General features: G+C 37.9%; 1 protein-coding gene across 4 annotated transcripts in view; it reads right to left on the reverse strand.

Annotated features, from left to right (window-relative positions):
- Positions 1–23,452, reverse strand: part of CADPS2 (Ca++-dependent secretion activator 2) — a 392,026-nt gene that overhangs the window by 286,207 nt on the left and 82,367 nt on the right. For all 4 annotated transcript variants that reach the window (XM_004676989.2, XM_004676986.2, XM_004676984.2 and 1 more), the window contains exon 2: positions 14,266–14,379. In XM_004676989.2, the coding sequence (XP_004677046.1) occupies positions 14,266–14,379 (114 nt within the window). The remainder of the gene's footprint in view (positions 1–14,265; positions 14,380–23,452) is intronic.

Below are 23,452 nucleotides of genomic sequence, written 5' to 3' on the forward strand. Positions count from 1 at the left end.
TTGGACTGTTTTCCTGATTTCCATTTCATTTATTTCTGATTTGATTTTTATTATTTCTTGTCTTCTGCTGGCTTTTGGGTTATTTTGTTGTTCTTTTTTCCAATTCTTTAAGGTGGGACATTAGGTTATTTCTTTCTGAAATAAATCAAGTTTTTAATGTACATATAGGTTTATCTCTGTCCTATAAATGTATTTCACTGTCCTTTTTGTGATATCAATCTATTTCAATTACAGTAATGTTGATCTCTGGTAGGGCAAATCTCCCCAGGTTGCTTCTCATCTTCTATAGTCTCAGTTATTTTCTTGACCCTTTTCTTTTCCATAGACAATTCAGTATCAGCTTAGCAACATAAAACAAAAACCTAAATCCTTGTTAGGGGATTGTTCACAAATGTAATGACTAAACTGAGGAGAACTGACACCTTTACGACATTAGTCTTCCCACTTGGAACCCAGGGTATCTTTCTCTTCTAAGTTCTTCAATAATATTTCATAATATTTCTCCCTGGGGAAGTTGCAGTATTTCATTGAATTTGTACCTAAAAGGTACTTTATTAGATCTGATGCATTTGAAAATGAGTTATTTTTCTTGACTGCCATTTTCTAACAACTCATTGCTTTTTAATAGAAGTATTATAGATTTCTCTGTGTGTCTAGTTTTTATGCGATAATCCTGCTAAAGTCATTAATTTTAATAATTTCTCTATAGATCCTCTTGAAATTGTCTAGGTAGAAAACACAACATCTGCAAATAAGAATAGTTTACCTTTTCAAGCTTAGAGGCTGTTGTTTATTCTGCATCGATTGGGCCCTCCATTATGATATTGATGGGTAACAGAAGGTAACCATCCTTGGTTTATTTCCAGTTTGCATTAGAAAACCTTAAAATCCTCCCCCATAAAAAAAAATCCTCCCCCATAAACTAGGATATTTTTTGTAACTTTACTATCTAAATTTCTTTCTAGTGTCCATATTTTATTTGAATATGTATTTTTTATCCTGAACAAATGTTGAATTTTCTTAAATGACATTTTTTAGTAGCTGTGATTCTTCTCTTAATGATTTTAATAATCTAATATTCAATCATTCATCCATTCAGAATGAAAACATACTTCATCACTGATGTACATCACTGAAATTTATTTTTAGAATAAGGATTTTTGCGTTAGTATGAAACAAAACTCATCTTTAATATTCTATTCTTCTGTTGTCCAAGTTTGGCTCATGCAAAGGTATGCTAGCTTCAACATTTTTTTTTTTAATTTCTGAAAAAGTTCTGGTATTAGAAAATTATTATCCTTTAATATGTTGGCAAAACTATATGAGCATGGTCTCCTTTGGTAGATTTGACCATTAATTTACTCTCATGGAAGAAAACCTGCCTGCTCCACCAGCGATGCAATCTGAATTCATGTCCCCGTAAGGTCTGGAGTGGACAGTCCTGCTTCTAAAGAAAGAACTGCTTCCCATGGACAAAGCCAGCTAGAGCCATCAGCCATTATCAAAGTTCTCGCTAGTTTAAGGCACAATCTGTAATGGTAAAAAAGCAAATGGATACCTAAAAACCAAGCACAAAATGAAGCTCCAAAGTAAAATGCTACTTGGTTTGTTTTCATGAAGGCATCATGCAGGCTTGAGGTCATTACCAGGGTCCTGATAGAAATATCAGCAACAACATATTGTAATTTCCCAGATTTTATTAAAAGCTGTGAACATGTTTTCTAAAGTTTATTTTTACATCATTTTGTACATTTTTGTGAACATTTTTAATATAATTCATATGAAATACATTTTACAATTTTTGGTAAGTGCAAATAAGCCATGCAAAGGGGAAAAATCTGATCTCTGATCTGAGACTAGTCTGTGTTCAAAGAAAATCAAACTGACACTCCTCTGTACTTGAAGCCTGAACACACCCTCTCACTGCACTACAAAATACATTATTTCAAAGGCTGACATGTTAACACAAATGCATGATATCTGATCTTTCAATATACCAACAAATTTTGCCATTTAAGGGAACTGCATAGTACCTGAAAGGCAAAACAAACTCATTCTGAAGGTGATAATCTGTCCTAACTACTAGTATCTATTCTGTACATTCATTCTTTTGAATACAGGAAATAACTGATTCCAGTTTATTTTCATATTTGGCATTATCTACTGTTTTATCATTAGGAGTTATTTCCCTAAACTGTCTTTTCAGAACCCAATTAAGAAGTTTTCTCATCCTAGTCCCACACAAGAAAAGATGGCAGACACTTGGTGTTATGCCTGAGTAGTCTGACAATTTCAAAACTGTGTAAGTTGTAGGTACGAAAACATAAAATAGTAAGAAGACAATAAATAGTGCCTGTGGATATTTTTTTTAAATAGTCAATAAATATGAACATTAAATTTAATGGATAAAGCCATGTAAATTTTTTTTTGCAAAATTTACATTTTTCTTTCTTTCCTTTAACCATTAACGTTAAAGGAAAGAAAGTAGAACCTTTTTTGTTCCAATAAATATTGACTCCATTGGTGCATAGATAATACTGTTTAGATTTTCTACCTGTTAATTAAAAATAGTAAAAATGAAGTAGTTTAAGATTAGAAGAAAATCTACTCTACTGTGAAGCCTTTGACAAGACTGAGATGGCTGAAGTCTTTCCATCCGCTCCATCCTGTAGCTAATGGGCACTGCACTGAAGGCTGTACGCTGGAGAGGTCACAGCCAATTTCCCCAGGTAGTAAAATAACTGGGCAGAAAACAGTGACGTGCATAATTACTCAATAACTCTTTCCACATTGTTCAAACAAACACCGGATGGTGTCACAGGTGGAATAAAGAGAAACCAAACAGAGTTGGATAAAGTTAACCCTTGAAAGCTGACTAGGCCACTGAGGCATCCTGAGGGAGGGAAGAAGGGAAGGTGTTGGATTCTGGGCACTGTGGTAATGGGGAGCACTGTGGAAATAACACATGAAGGGGGGACTCCTCTAGCCCCAATTATAAACAATGCAAACCATCATTACCTCAGAATTAAAAGTTTGAGTTTACTAAGTTAGTAATTTTACAGGTGTAAGTTGATGTGCCTCTGACAATTCAACCATTCCATCTTAATCTGACTATTCAAAGAACTTCCCAGCAACGTTCTCCAGTATATGCCACTTTCTTGATCTGGAAAAATCATGGGAAGCAAGTGAAGGGAGGAGGAGGAAAAAGGCAAAAAAAGAAGGGACTAGGAGGAAGGGGGTGAGGAGTAGGGAGGGAGAGGGAGGGAAGAAGGGGAGCAGAATCAGGGAGCAGAGGCTGTGATCAGGAGGCTGCAGCCCATGAGTTCGGAGTCACAGGACAGGTACAGTGCTTCAGGCAGATAAAATAAGTGCCTTCTGCACAGGGCATGGGATAATGAAAAGACAGCACGGCCTATTCACGTGACCACAGGCCTTTTGCATTGTTAACCAGTCACATAATTATGAGATGTTTTAGTGAAATGAGGTGTTTTGAATTGATTTCTGCCCCTCCCCAAATTCCCATGCCCCCAAGGTGATAATATTAAGACAGGCCTGGGGGAGGTTGTAATTAGTCCTATGCACAAAGGCCTCATGAATGGGATTAGTCCTCATAGAAGATGCATAAAACATCTTAGTCCCATCTGCCCTGTGAGGCGTCAGCAAGAAGGCACCATCTCTGAGACAAGGCGAAGGTCCTCATCAGCAAATACACCAAATCTGCCAGTACCATGACCTTGGACTTCCAAGACTGTAGAACTGGGAGAAAAGAATCTATTGTTTATAAGCTACCCAATGCATGTGCTTTTATATGGCAGCCCAAAGGGTCCAGAGTTGGTAAGGCACTGGGCAGACAGAGCCACGTGCAATCTGAGCATTGTAACACCACATTTAAAGGAAGCGCGAGAAAACACTGGGGAGTCGCGAACATGAAGCGCTGACCCCCTCTGAACAGTGGGTGGGCCCAGCACCTGAGCAGGGAACACAATGAGCCTCTTTCATTTTGACCAACCATCTGCAGTCATGGTGGATCCTATGCCACTCTCTCCTCCAATCCTGAGACACCGACCATAATAATCACTTGCCTCTGGTTCCAATAGGAAACTTTCAGGGGTGACTGCCACCTTCTACCATTATTCACTGTCACAGTTTTAAGAAACGAGCAGGCCAGATCTACATCTGGTCCACCGTTCCTCCACCTCGTGGCTTCCACCACATCAGTGTGCTCATGGACAGGCATGGGAAAGCCAGGGTCATTGAGTGTGGGAAGAGACATGTCGTGGGGGGCACTGGCGAGGGGCTGTAGGAGAGCAGCCTGATAAGACAGAAACTCTGCAAAGAATGAAAAATAATGGGAGGAGCAGGGGAAGAAGAGAAAGGAGAAACTGGTGGGGGGCAGTGAGACTGATCCAATGAGCTCTGCATGAAGGGAACAACTGGAAGTTGCCTAACAGCACCCCCACCTCTGCTCCCCAACTCATTCAACCATCCACCTTCTCTGCTGAGAACACACAGTTCTCACCACACCTATCACCCCCTGAGTGCACAAGACTCACAATGAAGACAAGCTGAAAGGAAAATGTTACTCTCAGAGGAGGGGAAAGCAGGCTGGTCTTTCTCCTTCCCAGCGTGTGTGGGGCCGAGGCTAAGTTGTTTCAAATCGTACCTCTTGAATGATCCCTCATCTCATCTAAAACCGTGATTTAACATGTTCTGCCCAAGCTAGCCATCAGATGTGCATGAGATGTTCTAAAATCTCAGCAGCTGTAACAGCCTAACTATATTCCAAGGTGATTAAAAAAAAAAATGCTAGTAGGTATTCATCAGATACTGCTTTATTTAAAAAATATGTGCAGATTAAAGATCCAAGAGGAAAGAAAAGTTCCCTCTCTGTAACTATTTGTTGTAATTTCAAAAATAGAAGCATGTAAAAACCAGTTAAAGTTGAGAAAGATTTGCTCAAAAAGAAAGATTCGTACCAGAGCAAATTACAAGGAAATGAGTCTTTCTGAAACACTACACAAAAGGGAAAATGTTCAAAGAGGTTGGGGTCTCAGTCACACCTGACTCTGGGCTGGAAAGATGTGAGGACAGCGTTAGGAATTCTTGCTCATCTCTCTCCTCTAAGTCTGGAGCACTCTCCAGCTCAGGGGCCTTACCTTGCTTATCTTTGTAGTATGAAAGCATGAGGCATCTGGCTAGCACTTACATAAGAACTTAGCTAGACGACTTCCTTAACAGCAACAAAAAATAGTTTAGTGCCTAGCTAGTCTCAGCACCATGTATGTTATGACTTCTTGCTCTAATAAAATCGCTTATAATTACTAGGAAGCAATGCACATCACACAAGTTAAATGCTGAATTGTACAAAATAATGGCAGGTGTTTGTGGGAAAGTCATGCTCTAGGTTCTAATAACAGTATGCTGCATTTTGCGCTGTGCTTAATAATTTATATTAATTAATTGGCCTAATCAACCATCCTAGAAGGTAGGGACATGATCTCTTTTACGGATGGAGAAAAAAATGCAACGATATTAATTTCCAGCCACACAAAAGGAGAGGTCTTAGTTCCATAATTCAAACTAAAATAAAAACACTATTTTTTATTGCTTTTTCAGTATTTAACTTCTATTTCCTCTACTACAAAGCCTTTGCAATCCTGTAAATCAGACTTCTAACCATTTCTATAGCATAAACCTTTTGGCAACTTGAAAAGCTCTATGAATCCCTCTGAGAATTACACAGGAAAGCAGTGCTATTGAAATACAGATATAAAAATAGTTTTAATAATATAGTTGTAGTTTCAAATAAATGGTTCAACTCCTTCACAAGATATCATGAGTGATTTATAAAAGTATTGTAAGTTTCAGTGTAGCTTTTGACCTTCCAACAGTATTCAAGATAGTGACAATAAAAACATGTGATATGAAAATATCTAGTACCATTGTGGCTTGTTGCCTACATTCATATTGTAGTGAATGCTAAATTGCAGTTAGAGATGAGAGAAAATAAAGGTGTAGTGTTTTCCCAATCTGAGTGCATAGATTCCTTGAATTTTATTCAGAACCTCAACTATAATTGTAACTCATGGTTTCACTGTGAAGCCCTCTATCCAGCAATCAAAAAAGATAAACTCGTTCCATTTGCAGCAATATGGATGGAGCTAGAAAGGGTTATGCTCAGTGAAATTAGTCAGAAGAAAAAAGAAAAATAACAGATGGCTTCACTTATAGGAGGGGCATAGGGGAACCAAACAAGGGATAAGGAAAAAAATAACAATAAAAAACACAACACAAGGAAAAGAAATAGACAACTATAAATCAGAGACATTCTTAGGGGTGGGGGAGGGAAAGGGATCAAACAAGGACAGGAAGAACACAAGGAGCTGTGGTGATGGTGCACAGGTGAGCTGGGGGTGGGAATTCTATGGGGACTATACCTGAGGGAAAAAAGCAAACATTGTTAAAACATGAACAATGGTGTAAACAATAATTTTTTTTAAAACGGTCCTTTTAACATTGAGACGTGCTGTGTTTCTTCCTCACATGATAGCTGAACAACAAAACTATGTGAAATGTTTAAGCACAATATGGAACCCCATCACCAGAGGCCACCCACATGGCACTTAGAGTGAATGGGTGAAGATGACTGGGATACGTGTAGGTACTTTGATATTACTTCCTTGACTGATAACAGGACTCACTTCATGAAAAATGTGAACCTTAGCTAATCACAGTTTCACAAAGTTTACATAATTAATGGCTTTGTTTCTAAAAGTTTATGCTATTCATTTTTATGATTATGGAAGCGAATTACATATATATAAGGTATAACCAGCACCTATGGAGAGAATGCTAATGAGAACATATGTGATTCTTCTGGAGATCTCATCCCTGCTATCAAAAATTAAAAATAAAAATTCAGTGATTAAAAACAAGTCTATTGAGAATGTAATAGAAATGAAGCAGAGGAAATGTATTTACCTAACTTACAAGTGGCATTTAAACAAGCACAAAGCTTCTGACTCAAGATCATACAGAGTGTCAGGAAAATGGATTATTTTCTCCAGAAAACTTTCAGAAATAGAACAATAAACAAGATAATAAAAGGAAAATTAACTGTAAAAATAAGAGTTAGTCTGATACAAAAAAAAAAATTCTAAAAAGGTATCATTTGCCTAATGAGGCAGATAATTAATCATAGCCGCTCAAAGAAATGTTACTTAACCTTAAGGAGACAAGATAATTGATTTAAAATAAGACACTAAGCAACTTTGTCAGGGATGGCATTTAAACAGCATTTTCCTTATTGATGAAGGGGCAATCTAGAAAACACTCTCCATGACCAGAAGATAGCAGCACAACTTGGAGAGGCTCTCAGTAGCAAGTCGGCATCTTCCTGAGGGAGGATATGGTTTTGTTGACTCCAGATTTATGTAGAGAGCTAAGAATGTCCTATCGTCAGTCCAATGTAGTTATAGGCACACCCAGGATATGTCTAAACTCTTCCTGGGCTGGAGTGTCTAACTGAAGTATAGGAAGACTAACATGATACAAAAAATAACCTTCTTGGAGATGACAACCCTCCACACCACATCAAGCTCTCTCACTGGGTTTGGGAACTGGCAAACACCATGTTGACCGATGTGGGCCTGCTGCCTGACAAAGATGCCTGTCACCACACTACCAGCTTCTGAGGAAAAAAAGTTTCCTATAAGGTCACCTGATAGGTTACGGGAGGCAAGGTTCTCAAATCAGGCTCCCTAGAGATGGGATGTGGAACAGTATTTAAAGGGTTAGAAAAACAAAGTATATAAAAATCCAAGAGTGCAAGTGTTGAAGTCTTCTTGGTTGTTTTCTGCTGAAACATAACTCAAATTTGAAGCAAAACGGAAACAAAACAAGCATCCCTCACTCTTGCTGCTCACCTAACCATCAGCCACGTATCTTGGCTCCTTTTCCCTGAGTTTTGCTCTGGCCAGTGGGAAGTCACCTTGAGGACAGTTTGCAACACAATTTGGCAACTTATGAAAATAACTTTTTTTTTGTTCTATATTAGAGATGAATGTGAGTCTTTTTGTCCCATGGTTTCACTCTCTCAAATGCCCTAATGTTTATGCAAAGTATGAAGGCCTAGGGAAAAGACACAACCCCCAGTGTCAGCTACATAGAGGGAAGAAGTATGTATTTCTGCTCCTGTGGCTGCCTGACTTGGGTTAAATTAACAGATAACTGAGCAAACTGTAAATCTGCATGATTTCTCCTCATCCACTGTATACTGCAAATATAGAAATTGTAAAGATACAAACAAGAGACTTCAGGATAACATGTAAAGATCTTATCAAAATGCAATACACTTTGTTAAAAATGTAGATGCAGAATAAAAGATTAATAATTTACAAAGAGGTCTGTTCTCAACCATACATTTGCTACATAGATTTGAAACACTCAATTTCAGTTTCTTCTAAAAAATCCATGAAGAAGAGGGAAAGGGTCAACTAAAATCATTTCCTTGGCTATTTCCAAGCAACAGAGTTCTACAAAGGTATGGATTATCTAGCTTTCATCACCAAATGGATAGCATAAGAGCAAGACATTCTACAAAACATGCTGACAGGCTACCCTAAATAGAAACTGGAATCTAAGATAAGAAAACACATTTTTCCAGATTCTTACAGAATAAAGTGTCATTCTTAGAATTTAGGAAAATGTGATATGAAAGTAAATGGCTAATACCCAAAATAACAAATACAGTGTCATCTACAGAATTCAACACAAATGTAAAACCTCAATTCTCATCAGGGATTACTGGATTTCAGCTATGAATACAAAGACCTTTTTTTTAATACCCTTCTGACAAAGGAGGCTATCATTCTTAGTTTACTTAGTCATTAATGCAACACACACACAAAAAAGATTTTTTTCATGGTATGACTTCAGAGTTTAAAAGATTGTGACAGGTCAAACATCTCCTGAAATACAAAAAGTAAATCCTTCTATTCTGAAGTAAAATTTTATCCAGAAAATTTCAGCTAAGTGTTTAAATGTAGATCTGCCCATCTCTCTAGCTTACCCATAACAAGACTAAGCTCCATTCGGATTCTGCTAATCAAGTCTAAAAAGGTTAAAAACATAAAACCAATTCTAAAAGGTTAAAATACTCCCAGTTTTTACAAGTCACTCACTAAACGAGCACATTTAATTTTAAAATTATATTAAGAATCAGGATATAATGTCAAGAAAAGAAGGTTAGTAAAAGAAAAGGAGTGAAATTAAAGTTCAGTGTTTTGAGAAAAATGAGTAATTTTCCTTTAACGTTGAACACAAGTTTTCTTATAGAAGGAATTTTCATTTTGTCTCCTATACAGGGAGAGAATCTGAAAAGCAAATGTGGTAGTGGTGATGCTAGAGACAGTATTACTTTTCTAATGACTTAGTAATTCTTTTTACAACATTAAACACCTCCAGCTCTCATTAAACACCAGAAGAGTATAAGCGGAATTCATTAAAAAAAAAAAAAAAAACCTGTATGATACACATCCTTTGGAAAAGTTAAGAAAAATGTCACCCACAAAAATATAGAAGGGAAAGCACTAACATCCAATTTTTGTATACTAAAAGAAAAACTTTCTGTTAAGCTGAAAGCAACTTATAAGCAATTATATATTGTTTTTTGGAAATCTCTCAAGAAAAACCATTTGCTTTCCCACATATCTGTTATAAATCATACTGTCACTGGCTTTATTTGGATGAATTCCATCTGAATTTTGTGAAAACAGAAGCAGATAACTTGTGGGGAAAACTTGGAAAGTCACGTTGCAATAACCATGTATTTACTCATCCACAGAATCAGTTGAAGTCTTCTAAAGTGGAAAACAAAGTTCTGTGTGTGTGTGTGTGTGTGAGAGAGAGAGAGAGAGAGAGAGACAGACAGACAGACAGACAGACAGACAGAGACAGAAAGAGACAGAATAAAACTAATATCCATTTTATGCCTTCCTAAAGACAGTGAGTGACTTGCATGAGGGATTAAAAACTAGAAGAGAAAAAGACAACTTGAGTTCATTTTTTTTAAAAAAAAGATAGGGCCCTCCCTGGTGGCACAGCAGGTTAAAGCACAGCACTAAGAAGCTAAAGCCACTTCAGCATGAGTTTGATCCCTGCACTGGAGGTGATCCACATGGCGAAGCAGACCTCTCCTGACCCGCCTGCTGCTTCCCTCAGCATTGACCTGCCCTCTGCTCCCCTTCAACAGTGTACTTCGTCGATCTGCCTGTTCGGCAAGCCGCTGTCTCTAGTGAATATTCTCACCACCCCTGCACCTCTGGCCTGTATGGCAGCTCTGTATACATAAATAAATAAATCTTAAAAAATAAAAATAAAAAAACAGTTGACACCAGTTAACCAGGATAAAATTATGAAGATTATAACTGACAACTATTACTAAGTAGCTATTTCTTCTTTTCCTGTTCTGGCATCCTCTACTATATGTCTGCCTAGTTAGGTAGTTTAGAGGGCTGGATGGTCCATTTTTTCTAATTATGCTAAATTCATGAAGGAAAGGACTGATGAAACTACAAGAAAAAGATTTCTTCTTTATTATTTTATAGGTCAATGTTTAAACCAAATTTAAGACACCTCATTTAAGAGCATGTGATAGAAATTATATTGGCATGAAAAAGTTACCTCTACAGCATATGATTCTACAGAATATATTAGATAATATTCACAGCACATTTCAAAGTTGATGTACAGATATAAAAAGACCCACATGTAGCCCCCCAAAAGCACACCACAAGTACACTGTTTCACCATGACCTAGCTGCAAGAAAATCTTTACATTTTGAAATGATGGCTGCAACTTAACAAAACATCTTAAATGTAGGGAAATATGAGTGGCATATTAAGTCACACACTAATACCTAAGACCCTAGGTATTTCAGCAGACCAAGTGAGTGAAAGCATAACATAACCAATGTAAGACTGACAGATAACTGCTTTCAACTATCTTTAGAAAGTAGAAACCTACAGCCAAAAATAGAACGTTATTCATAAAACCATTAAAGTAGCTTTTTTGAAGCTTATATATATACATATTCATATATATATAATATATATATATATATATATATATATACACACACACACACATACACATACAAACACACACAACAAATTGACTTTGAAAGAAATTGTACTCCAACACTAAGGAGACAGATTCAGTTGAAGTGATAATAAAATTATCATACACACCCACAGAGTTAAATGCCCATTGAAGCTAAAGGCTACTAAACCTATTAAATAAGAAAATTACCACTGATAAATTAATCATAGTTCAAACTATGTCAAGCAATAGGAAATGCCTAAGAAAATAGAGTTCCAAAGAGATAAGAGAAGCAAAAAAAGAACACCGAGAGAATAGGTTAGAAAGGACGTAAAAACCCTTCCAGGCTCCTGAAGTATTCAGCATCTCCGAAGAAACACAAAACCATAAAATTGGGAACTGTCACAGTCAAAAGAAATTCCAGAGCAATACTGACACAGTACCTAAAAATAAACTAGAACTATGTGAAAAATGAGAATACAGAAAGTACAGAACTTTCTACAAAGAGTAGTAAGCGATACTTTTAGTCAACCATTATATACTGAATGTATTTATGTGTCACACACCGGGGGTTTAAAGTAACTGGGAAAGACACAGCTTCTTCACAGAATATATATGATAAGAGATGTGAGGTACATAGGGAGGAAGAAAATCATTCAGGTGTAGTTCAAAATCCAGTTGATCCATCCCAGGAATTCTGAGTCAATAGGTCCTGGGTGGAACTCAAGAATGTTTTAGGTCAGCTTTAGTGGAAAGAGTAAGGTTTTAGCCCTGCTACCAATTAGATATTCAATTTTGGGTGTAAATCCCTTCATTTCTAAGATGGGATAAACTATTTGTTTAAAAACCTTATTTTAAAGAATAAAAATATTTCTTTAAATGCTTAACCCCCTACCTGGCACAGCATATTTGAAATGGTTACTGACAAACAACAGTGGCATACTTGAGAGTCCAAAACTCTACATTCACATTTAACTCAGATGCTTAGCAAGTATGGAAGAGTGAACAATTAATTCAACTTCTTCTAGCTTGTTTCTAATTATGTGATTTGTGGATAATATTTCTACCTTTTGCAGGAAGTATTGTAAGAAAAGCTTAAGACAACTTTGGTAAATAAAAAAATTACATATGTGTAGTTGCAATAGAGATGACTAACACTGTTAGGACAAAATACAGTCCTGAAGAAAAAAGACACCAAAAAGTGCTTATTTTTCCTGCAGGTATTGACTATCTCTGGAAAATAACTCCCTGTGTCAATCAGGAATGTTGTCCCCTTCCTTATTTTTGAGGTTTAAGATACAAAGATGAGTTGGATATTGACTCAGGTAAACTATGGCTGGGAATCCCTATCACTTAGTTGAAATACCTATGTCTTTCTGGAAAAATCCCAGCAAGAAATCATCGACTCTATTGGTTAGAAATACATCACTTATAAGAGATTCACCTGGATAACTACTAAAAATCTGACATTCTGATTTGATGAGTCTGGGGCAGCTTTCCAAGTCCTAATTGGGCACTCTTCTCCCCAAGTGGTTAAGAGGTACAGCTGGCAGCTCAGTCTGCCTGGGCCATGCAACCAAACTCCAACCACACTAAGTAGAAATCTTCCCCACCTGAGTTTCCATTGTGGTTCCACTTTAACTCTTAGGGCTATATCCAACACAAGCCCAATGTTTCCTCAGGCCAACCACCTTCCTTTAAGTAGCCTGTGCATGATAAATCTCAGACCTGGTGACTCCAAATTAAAATATGTGGCCAGGGCCCTCCCTGGTGGTGCAGTGGGTTAAAGCACAGCACTAAGAAGCTAAAGCCGCTTCAGCATGAGTGCTATCCCCGCCTGGGAAGTGATCCACATGGCGCGGCAGACCTCTCCTGGCCTGCCCGCTGCTCCCCTCAGCAATGTACTTCATCAGTCAGCCTATTCTGCTCCCCAGTCTGTCTCTGGTGAATCCTCTCACTGCCTCTGCATCTCTGGCCTGTACTCCAGTTCTGTAGGCATAAATTTATCTTTTTAAAAAAATGCATCTTTTTTAAATAATTACTTTCCTGAATCATATTTCATTCACCTTGAGTACAGACTGGCAGTTTGTTTTAAATGCTGCCAATAGTCAAGGCAAGATGAAGTGTGACATCTTATACTTCAGACATTTGAAGTCCTACATTTGAGATACTGTGTCATGGTCCAGTTTGACAACATCTGCACTCTAACACTAGATTTCATGCCATGCAGAAACTTGGTAAGCAAGAGTTCCATACTTTCATCCAATTCAACAGGTCAAGGATTAGAGTAATACAGACTTCCCCCAAGGTTCATTAAGTGACTTCTGACGCATACCCTCCATAAAATACATATATAACCAATTACCTGTATACATCCAATTAATTTCTTTTTCACACAAAGAACATCTCTGCCTTAGGGAAATATAGACCCGGGTGTCTCCAGCATCTGCCTTAGGGAAATATAGACCCGGGTGTCTCCAGCATCTTTGCTTTTGACTGATCTAGTATGAGTTTGCATGTTCTACTATAGCTGAAAGGTATAGAGGATTGCATAACAGAAGGAATCCATTCCCCAAGTGACTCTGAAAAGAGAACTCTCTACACTTAACATCTTCTGGCAACTCACTGAAGCAATTAATGACCATGTGTGAAAACTGGTGCTCACAGGAACTCCATAGAGAATTCCTGATGAGTTACAAACTGAACCCAGAAGCAATATTAAGGTGGTCCTGCTAGTACTGTTCCTTCGAGAAAAAGAATTCAATTTATCCTCCTAAAATTAGTTACTAGCTTTAATTATTATAAAACTTAGGGAACAAAATAACACAAGATAGCAATCTGCTATTGAATTCCTGATTAAAAAGGATAATTTAGACATGTGGACCAAAAGATAGCTATACTTAGCTGTATCAATCACTGCCAGAAGATTTTTCTAAACAGTTTACGACTTCTTAAAAGATAGGAAAAAATTTCAATTCTGTTTATCTCTCAAAACCAGCCTGTGGAATTAGTTTTAAATTGAAAAATGGAATTGACAATGTTTTTAAGATGGTTGCAAAGTCACAGCCTTCCTATTATACCAACCAGTTTCATAAAATGATAGTCATTTTTAAAAACTTTTAAATAGCATCAGAATGCCAAAAACAAAGTGCTTTAAAGTTTACCTCGTAGTAACTGCGTACTGCATTGCAAAAGGCTTCATCAGCGATGATCTGGGTCTCCCCGCTGAGGAAGGCCTGAAACCTCTCTTTCAGCAACTGCAACTGCTGCTTGTTAAGCTGCAGAGAAAAGTGGCAGTTAGTCACCCCTTGAAACATAACAAAAAAGTTTTATCTTCACTTCAGATGTACGTAATTCAACTTTATATATATATGGCTCAAAATTTGTATTTGCTTTGTGTGTGTGAGATTTGACACCTAGACTTTACTTTATGGTAAAGCTAAAATATCCTGCTACATAAATTTATAGTTTGATTTTAAAATGTCTCTAAGCAGCTTAAAATCACAATGTGATGCCATGTTACCCTGTGAGAAAGGCACAAGTGAAACACACCTTCCCTCCCAAAGCCACTGAGAGGATGCTAAGAGGAACCTTATACAAAATGGGATGACCATTATGGAAAGAAAGCTGAAGTTACCTCAAAAAACTAAAAATGGGGGCCCTCCCTGGTGGCGCAGCGGATTAAAGCACACCACTAAGAAGCTTAAGCCACTTCCGCATGAGTTCGATTCCCGCCTGCCCTAGAGGAGATCCACATGGCGCGGCAGACCTCTCCTGACCTGCCCGCTGCTCCCCTCAGCAGTGCACTTCGTCGATCTGCCTGTTCTGTTCCCTGCTCTGTCTCTGGTGAATCCTCTCACCCTCCGCATCTCTGGCTTGTACCCCAGTTCTGTATGAGTAAATAAATAAATCTTAAAAAAAAACTAAAAATGGAAATACTGTGACCCAGCAATTCAATTCTTGGGCAACTTTCCAAAGGTTATGAAATACCGCGTACTCTCTCTCTCTTACTCTTACTCTCTCTCACACACTCACACACACACACACACACACTTATGTTTTATGCATTCAAAGCTACATTATTCACAACAGGTCATTGAAGCAGCTTGAACATCTGTGCGGGAACCAGGTCAAGAAGATGTGGCCTAGCCACACTACGGAATTCTAACCAGCCTGAAGTAGAAATGATATGAAGTAATTTGTAACCAAATGGAGGAAGTTCAAGAGAAAGATGTGCCATAAAGGCAAGTCAATGATAAAAGCAAATGGCCATTTATATAGCAGACAATTTTAAAACGAAGTGCCATACTACTAAAAATCAGTGAAAATAAACACCGAGGCACTGAGATTAAGAGGGAGGGGCAGGATGGGACAAGGGGACACCAAGGATGGTAGCAGGTATGACAATAAAGCAATCCAAATGGCCAGTGTTGTTCTATAAAATCAGAAAAAGAAATGAATATAAACGAGTATTCCCAAGTCACTTCCCCATCCACTCTGGATTCCAGATACTGCAATAGCATTCAAACTTTCTATCCCAGATGGATTTCAAATGGTTACTACCCTGGTCTCTCTGCAGAAACAGAAAAAAAAAAAAATCCAAAACTGGGATGAGAAAGCAACTTCTATGCTAAATTGCCAGATTTGTTTAAAAAGAGAAAGCAAGTAGGCCCTTCCTGGTAGCCAACGGGTTAAAGCTCAGCACTGCAAGCTAGCTGCAGCCACTTCAGTTTGAGCTAGATCTGGCCCTGGAGGTGACTCACATGGCGTGGCAGACCTCTTTGGACCCACACGTTGTTCCCCTCAGCAGTGTACTTCATTGATCTGCCTGGTCTGCTCCCTCTCTCTCTAGTGAATCCTCTCACCGCCACTACACCTCTGGCCTGTACACCAGTTCTGTGCGCATAAATAAATAAATCATACCAAAAAAGAGAAAGGAAGTAGACAAGCAGTGGGTAGCCTTGGGCAGGAGGTAAAAGGAAGGAAAACTGCAGAGCATAAAAGCTTTTAGACTACAAAGACTATCTGCTACACTCCCAAAGTTTGGATGCCATGAATGAACACGCTTAAAGTCAGATGAGAAAAACATAGGAATGAAAGGGAAGAGACAAATCCAGATGAGACTGGACAGGTCAATGGGCACAGTGAGTGCTGCCTTGACAGAAGCAGAGGGAAAGCTGTGACGCAGCAGGGCACACGCCGGCTAAATCTACATTTCCTCACCTTGACTGCAGTCAGCACCACATAAGGGAACTTGCAAACCACATTCTATGGTCTCACAACAGATCCATTTGCTAAATATGTATGGCTCAGAGCAAAATGAGAATGAGAAGATAGACAGACAGACAGACAGATTCAAGACAGCAGCAGAGAAATAAGCTGAGCACAGACTCACAACCGCCCAGCTTCATGTCCCCGATTAGAGAGGCATCAACTTCACTAGAGGTGAGACATACGAAGTCATGCAAAAGCATTTCACAATGTTTAACTGGAAAGGGAATAGTGTGATCAAGCTGTCAAACAACAAATCCCAAAACACATAACAGGAAGGAAGTGATCCTTCTCCATTGTCCAACCCACTTCAGATTATGTGAGAACTGAGTGTAGCTCTGGATTCGACAAAGATGTGAAGCTTTTGGAAACCTGCTGGGGATAAAATGATTAAAGGATTAGAAAGACTAAACAAACTGGTATGATTTGGCGTTGAAAAGAAGGCTAATGTGAAATAAGTTTAAATCTGTTCCAAGGGCTTATTAAAATGCCATTCAATATGAGAAACAAGCTATTTCCAAAAATGAGTTTTCTTGAGGAGTCCAACAAACAAGCCAGTCTGTCAGAAACTGTTGCTGGTAGTAATAACAGACTGATAAATAAATGTCCTATCGTAGCCTGGTATAAAAAGCCCTCAATCCCTGAGCATGGAAGACAGACCACTCCATTTCTTCACTGAGGCAACTCTAACGCTTCATAAGCATTTTAAGGAAATGTTGAAAACTTCCAGGCTGAAATGCAGGGAAATCACCATTGTAACACATTCTCCATTTCTATAATGTGAAGAGAATGAAAACAGGGGACTTTGTGTGTCCTAGCGAGGCATATTCAGTTGGGGACTTCAGATGTCTACGCATAATTCACAGAAAAGACCAGATGGAAACAGCACACAATGGCTGAAATCAAGACAGCAGCTGAAAGGAAGCTCCTTGCCAAACCCTGGGGATTGCCAAGAAGGGTGTGAACTTACAAATGTCACAGTAAAATAATGAAAATGAAAATGAACTAAAGGGGACCCTTAGTGATCATTTGTCCTAACTCAGACATTTGGGAAACAAAGTAAACATTTAAAAACTAGGAACTGTGGTTTTCTGTCATCAGACACCTTTTCTTCTTTAAAACCCCCTAACTTTTAAACAACTTAAATAAATTTTAAATAGATAATCTCTATTTGTATTATAACTAAATAATCTATTTGCAATTCACCCCCGTTTCTTTGCCCACTGCATGGATGAGATAATTTTTGGTGATTATAGCATGGAAAATCTAGGAGTTTGAATCAAGGAGTGGGGAAGCCTGCCAAACCAGGCTTCGACAATGACTACAGTTACATGCAAATCAAAGTGACTGCAAATACTGTAGTAATGTATAGTCGATAAATAGCACACAGAATGGGTCCACATTTCCTTATAAAAGATAAGAAATAAGAAAGGAAATTAAGCTCCAAATCTAACAGGGGAAAAGTGGTCAGAAAAGTTTCCTAACAGCTATTTGCATTATCAAATAAATGGCATTAGACCAAACCAAAAGAAAAATCAATGGAATTGATCCAGCAATAGACCCAATCACAATCAGAAGTGTAATATAAAATACCTTTTACCACCTCAAGTAAGTGCTATAATTGGTCCTAACATCAGAAAATGGTGTTAGGATAACCAGGTAATTATGCAGAAAAAAAAATTGAGTTGGACTATAATGTATGATGCTCTAGTCCCAATGAAGGAAAACTTTCAATAAACAAAGATGAAACAATAAAGGGTACTAGAAGAAAAAAAAATCAAAGAATTCCTTTAAATGTTGAAGAAAGACCTTTCCGGTCATTAATTAAAACCACAGATATAAATTGTAAAGTAAAAGTAACTTTTGCATGGCAGAATATACTATAAGCAAAATAATTAGGGGTAAAAAAAGGCTAACAGAGAAAGAAAAAAATACTGCAACTCATTCTATAGAATTACTATCCAAATATATAGAAATCCTAGAAACTAGTAAGAACACGATCAATAAATCAATTGAAAAATGGGCACTAAGGCTATTATTTAGAGAAATGACTTGTTAACTCTTAAAACATGCCTAACTTCCTTCAGAAGAAAAACACAATTAAATCTACTTGAGTGGTGGGAAGAGTCTAGAAGATGGAAGAATAAAAAAATCTCCAGAAATCTGTCCTTCCATCTAAACAACTAGCCCATTAGCAGTTATCAGCGCCAATATTTTGGAATTCTTAAGTTTAATGAACGTTTCCAACTTACAAAGGAAAGCTTGAAATATAAACCACAGTTAACATCGGCCAAGGTCAATTTTTTGTGCAGTAGCAGCTACCCAACCCCAGCCAGTAGCCTCATGACAGCAATTTAAACACAAAAGCAAACAACCTAAATGCTCTTAACTAGAGGACTAGGCAAATAGTTATATCCAAGTAGAAGTAATTATTAACTCTAAAGAAAGCATGAAAAAGCTCTCATATGTACTGACGGAAAGCTCTTCAGAGTCTTGGGAAAGTTGGAGATAGAAAAGTATGCAAAATAGGCCACAACTCCTAGAGCAAAGGGACAAAATACATATTTAAATTGGCTTCCACATTCAGACAATGAAAAAAGAATGGCACTGGGTCCTGGAAAGATGGAACGTGGGTTGTTTAACAGATTCATCAGCCTATGCTAGCGTGTTCAGTTTACGCTTTCAATCAGCCACACGACCCTTTTTATCTACTCTGATTTTAATTTAGATTTAAAATAGCTATAATAGCAACTTCATATGTCTTTAAATCAGAATGATTATGAGCCACTAGCTACTAATCTTGCAGAAGAATGAAAACCAAGCAATGCAATGTTTTAATTCTTCCCGGTAGAGGAATTGAACTTAACGGTTGCCCCTTTTTAACACTTCAATGTTGAGGAGATCTAAAAAACTTAGTTTTTGTTTTGTTTTGTTTCAATTGTTAAACATGATTTATTTAAAGCAGAGATCCGGAAACCCATCAGGGTAAAAATCTTTGAGCCTACACAGACGCCAGCAACACATCACCCTAACCACAACAGTAATCTTCCCAGAATCCATCCCAAGTGACTCAAGGTGCCATTTGAGCCTATTAAAAGTAGTGCACAGTGAAGCCAGTTTTTTATTTTAAACAGCTGTAAATAAGTGAAACCTCCTTCCCTAAGATTTCCACACACTCCTAGTTTTGTGTTACTTAAGATGAAACAAAGTGTCACTTTCCCTTTTCAACAGCTCTTTCAGAACTTGAGACAGGTACAGAATTATTTTATTCTCTTTCCTGAAAAAACTTTGCCAGTTCCCTCAACACCCCAAGCACCTTCTCTGGTTTACCTATAAATGAAGCATTGAATAGTTAAAATTAGGTACTTGAAAGCTGTCACAGGACACAAAAGTTCTCCATTATCACAGAGATATGCCCCTCCTAAAATGGACTGAGGGTAAGAGGGAAACGGTCCAGGAACTGTGGCCGGCACAGACACAGCAGGAGGACCACTGACCACATTCTGAGCACTCCAGGTCCATAAATTCCACCAAAGAACAAATTAATTCTTCTCGATAAAGACATCAACTTGCTCACAGTATACTTATAATCAACAAAAATTTCTACAGCATTCTTACCTGGGTTTCATTAGCCACTGTTCATCTTGTTAGATTTATTTGTGTCAGTTGATTAAGAATCTTGTCGAATTCTCATACCTTCGCCCAATAACCAAAGAACTCTTCCAGCCTTATTATAGCCACTAACATAATAAGAGATTAACTGTAATTTTCATAATTTTCATCCTGTCATAAAAACATTCTTCAGATAAGAATTAATCTGAAAACTAGTCATTGCATATATTCCGTTCATTTGAGAGAATTAACATTCTTTGGGGCATTTTTCTCATTCTTCAGCCTGTATTTTAACATTACCCATACATTATGTTCACACTAACAGCTCCCCATGAGTGAACAAATATGTTCAAATATTTCTGTCCAGCAGAAATTATTTAATGGTAATTTTAAAAGAGATTTATTCAGAAAAGGTGACCTGCAGAAACTATAGAACATATTCTTTCAAGTATCTAAAATACCACCGATAGAATAGCCCTATAAAAAGTATTCTTCCATACTGACAGTGAAAACTAAATCACCGAAATATTGACTGGTAGTGAGAATTGATTCATAATATTCACCATGGGGGAAAATTGCTTAACTTAAGGAGTTCAGATTTATTTCTTATTTTTTTTAATATTCAAATTGGATTCAAACCTTTTCATTCAAAGTAATAATGCACCTCAAGCTTATGCCAGACTCCTGACTACAGGAAACCAATCTTTACCCTGGAGGAAGCCAGCAAATGGCTGTGAGGAGCCTGCCCTGGCCTGTGGCCCCATCAGGAGTCTTGACATGCACAGATGGCATGTGTGACACCCATTGGTGGGTGGAGGAAGCATAGCTGAGCCCCACAGCAGAGGTGTGGTAACTTGTGGGATCAGTGTCTACAGGATTGCAGGTGGGAGGTAGCACGTATATATCTAAGAAATACTTCTAAAATGATTTACACTGGGCATAGATGACTTTAAATATGCATCAAAGCATAATCTGAATGGCTATTAATGAGATATAGTAAAATAAATTAATAAGACCAAAGCAAAGGGTGGGTGCTATTTTCTGTTTTGTTTCCGATCAATAAGATCTTTGTAAAACCACTGGGGCAAAATCAGTCCTTGCACATTACAAATTAGAACCAAGAAACAGAGCTTTTGCCATCTCATACCTAGCGACCCAATGAGAGACGATGAATACCAACTTATCTCATTCTCGTGGTAAAGCACAGAGACTTTGGGACAGTGAATATGCCCATCTAAGACACCACAATACCAGTCTCTCTGGACCTTCCAGGAAGCCAAAAAAGGAAGCTGAAAGGAAAGTTTGTCTCTTCCTCTCTCCTCTTTCCCTACTGGCCCGACTGCTGTGTTAGAAGCCACTGGCAGCTTGGTCCAGGAAGATGGTAGAACAGAAGATAAAAGCCACCTGAAACCCTCCCCACATGGAGCAGCCACTCACCCCTGTTGCCCTCTGCCTGTGTCCTCATCATGACAGAGAAATAAACCTCTGTGTACCCATCTTCTTATTTTACGCTTCCAGGCAATATGGAACCAAACCCAATCTTACCTGAAAAATACAAATCCCAGTGAGAGACCCAACACTTAAGGGGGAAAAAAAAAAGTCCTGCCATAGTTGGCTGGTAACACTGGCCTTATTCGAAAGTAAGTGATTTTCATATCTCATTCTAAATGCAAAACTCCTTGGCAAATTAATTTACTCCAATGAACACCAGCATCTAAATATCTGAGGTAGACTAAAAATGTTACTTCAGCTGACTGAATTTTTCTGTCTCACAGTTGCAAGAATTACAAGACTCAGATTTAAAACTACTGCTTTACCCATCTTAGCCAAAGTGTGCAATGTGTGCAAAACAGCAGAATCCCAATTCAATGTAGAAAAAATGGGCACCTGGGTCATGCTTACTCACTCTCTAATGAATTATATCAATCCACATTCAAAAGATTTAAGGCTCCACAAAAATGACATGATTTTATAGAGAAATTGTGTGGGGACAGCACAGAGAACCTATGGGAAGTTCTGGTGAAATCTGAAACTGTTAATATAAATGATAAACTTATGAAGTCTATGAATTTCTTGCTGCATTGTCCTGAGCATGTTCCACACAGCTCATCAAATCTTCCTAAAAGTCTTTCGTTATCTTCATCTATGAAATGAAGTTCAACTCAGACAGTAAGCATCTTGCCTAACTTCACACCCAACTAAGGAGGAGGAGTAGAGACTGCACTGGTATCTCCTGGTCTTTTAAGTCACCATAGTAATTGTTTCCCTCAGCCACGCCTTTTTCCCTCCAGTAAGAACTATTCATCTGTCTACGGTGTCATACTTAGCTTGCATGTATTTCAGTATTTAACTGCAGAATCCCATTTCAATGTAGAAAAATGGGACCCCACCAGAATAAGAGTTGCTTTAGAGTAAGTACCTGACTTTAACCCACAGCTGTTTTTCAGAGCCATTCATCTGTCTGCTGTGTCATACATAGCTTCCATGTATTTGAGTATTTAAATTCCCTCATCAGAATAAGAGTTGCTCTAACTATTTGAGTTTAACCCACAGCTTTTTTAATCACAGACCACCTGGCACACAGAAAGGTGCTCAGGTTTTCCCCAATCACTATCTGACCCATATCCTACCAGAATTTTCTAGCTTTGTTTTTTTTTTAATATTTAAAAGTTTTATTATGAAATAGTTCAAACAAAATTTAAATGTATAACAGAATAAAAATACTGTGTACCATCACCCAGAATTTCAAAATTTCCATCTGCTTGCTTTATCCATCTCTATTGTTTCTGTTGTCTCCAAAGTGTTTTACAGCAAATTTCAGATTTCTTACTTCAACCCTATGAATTTCCAAATACATTTCTGAAAAAAAATATGGTTATCTTACATAACCACAATGCCGTATTTGCATCTAACAAAATTAACAATTCCAAACACTTGGTTTCATCTGGCACTGAGTATCATCTGTGTATGAAATAATTTGGAATAATCTAGTTTTTGCAAGTCCTTATATGAATCCCTATCTTCATTTAGCTCAGCCTTAAAGATAAATCAAATATCAAGAAGTCACTCAATATAACAGTCATGCCCCTGAACATGGTGGCATGTATGTAATAGAACTGGGAAGTTGTGTTGGTCATTATCTCCCCCAAAAAGAAATGTGCTATAGGACCCTGTTAACCTATTGATAGCATCATTTCACCTACTATACTGTAATATTGCCGTTAGTAGTCACTGGTAATTTCAGCTCATCAAAAGCAAACCAATGGTGATGGTTAATATACGGCAGCATGACTGAGCTAAAGGATGCAGAGATAAATGTAAAACACCAGTGTGTCTATAAGGATGATCCTGATCCATTTTAGCACTAGATTCAGTAAACTGAGTCAAGAGATCAGCCCTCCAAAATATGCATAGGTCATGTTCGTTCTCTCTCTCCCCCTCTCTCCCCCTCTCTCCCCCTCTCTCCCC

The sequence above is a fragment of the Condylura cristata genome, unplaced genomic scaffold (assembly GCF_000260355.1).
Source record: "Condylura cristata isolate star-nosed mole 26May11 unplaced genomic scaffold, ConCri1.0 scaffold00005, whole genome shotgun sequence".
Lineage (NCBI taxonomy): Eukaryota > Metazoa > Chordata > Mammalia > Eulipotyphla > Talpidae > Condylura > Condylura cristata.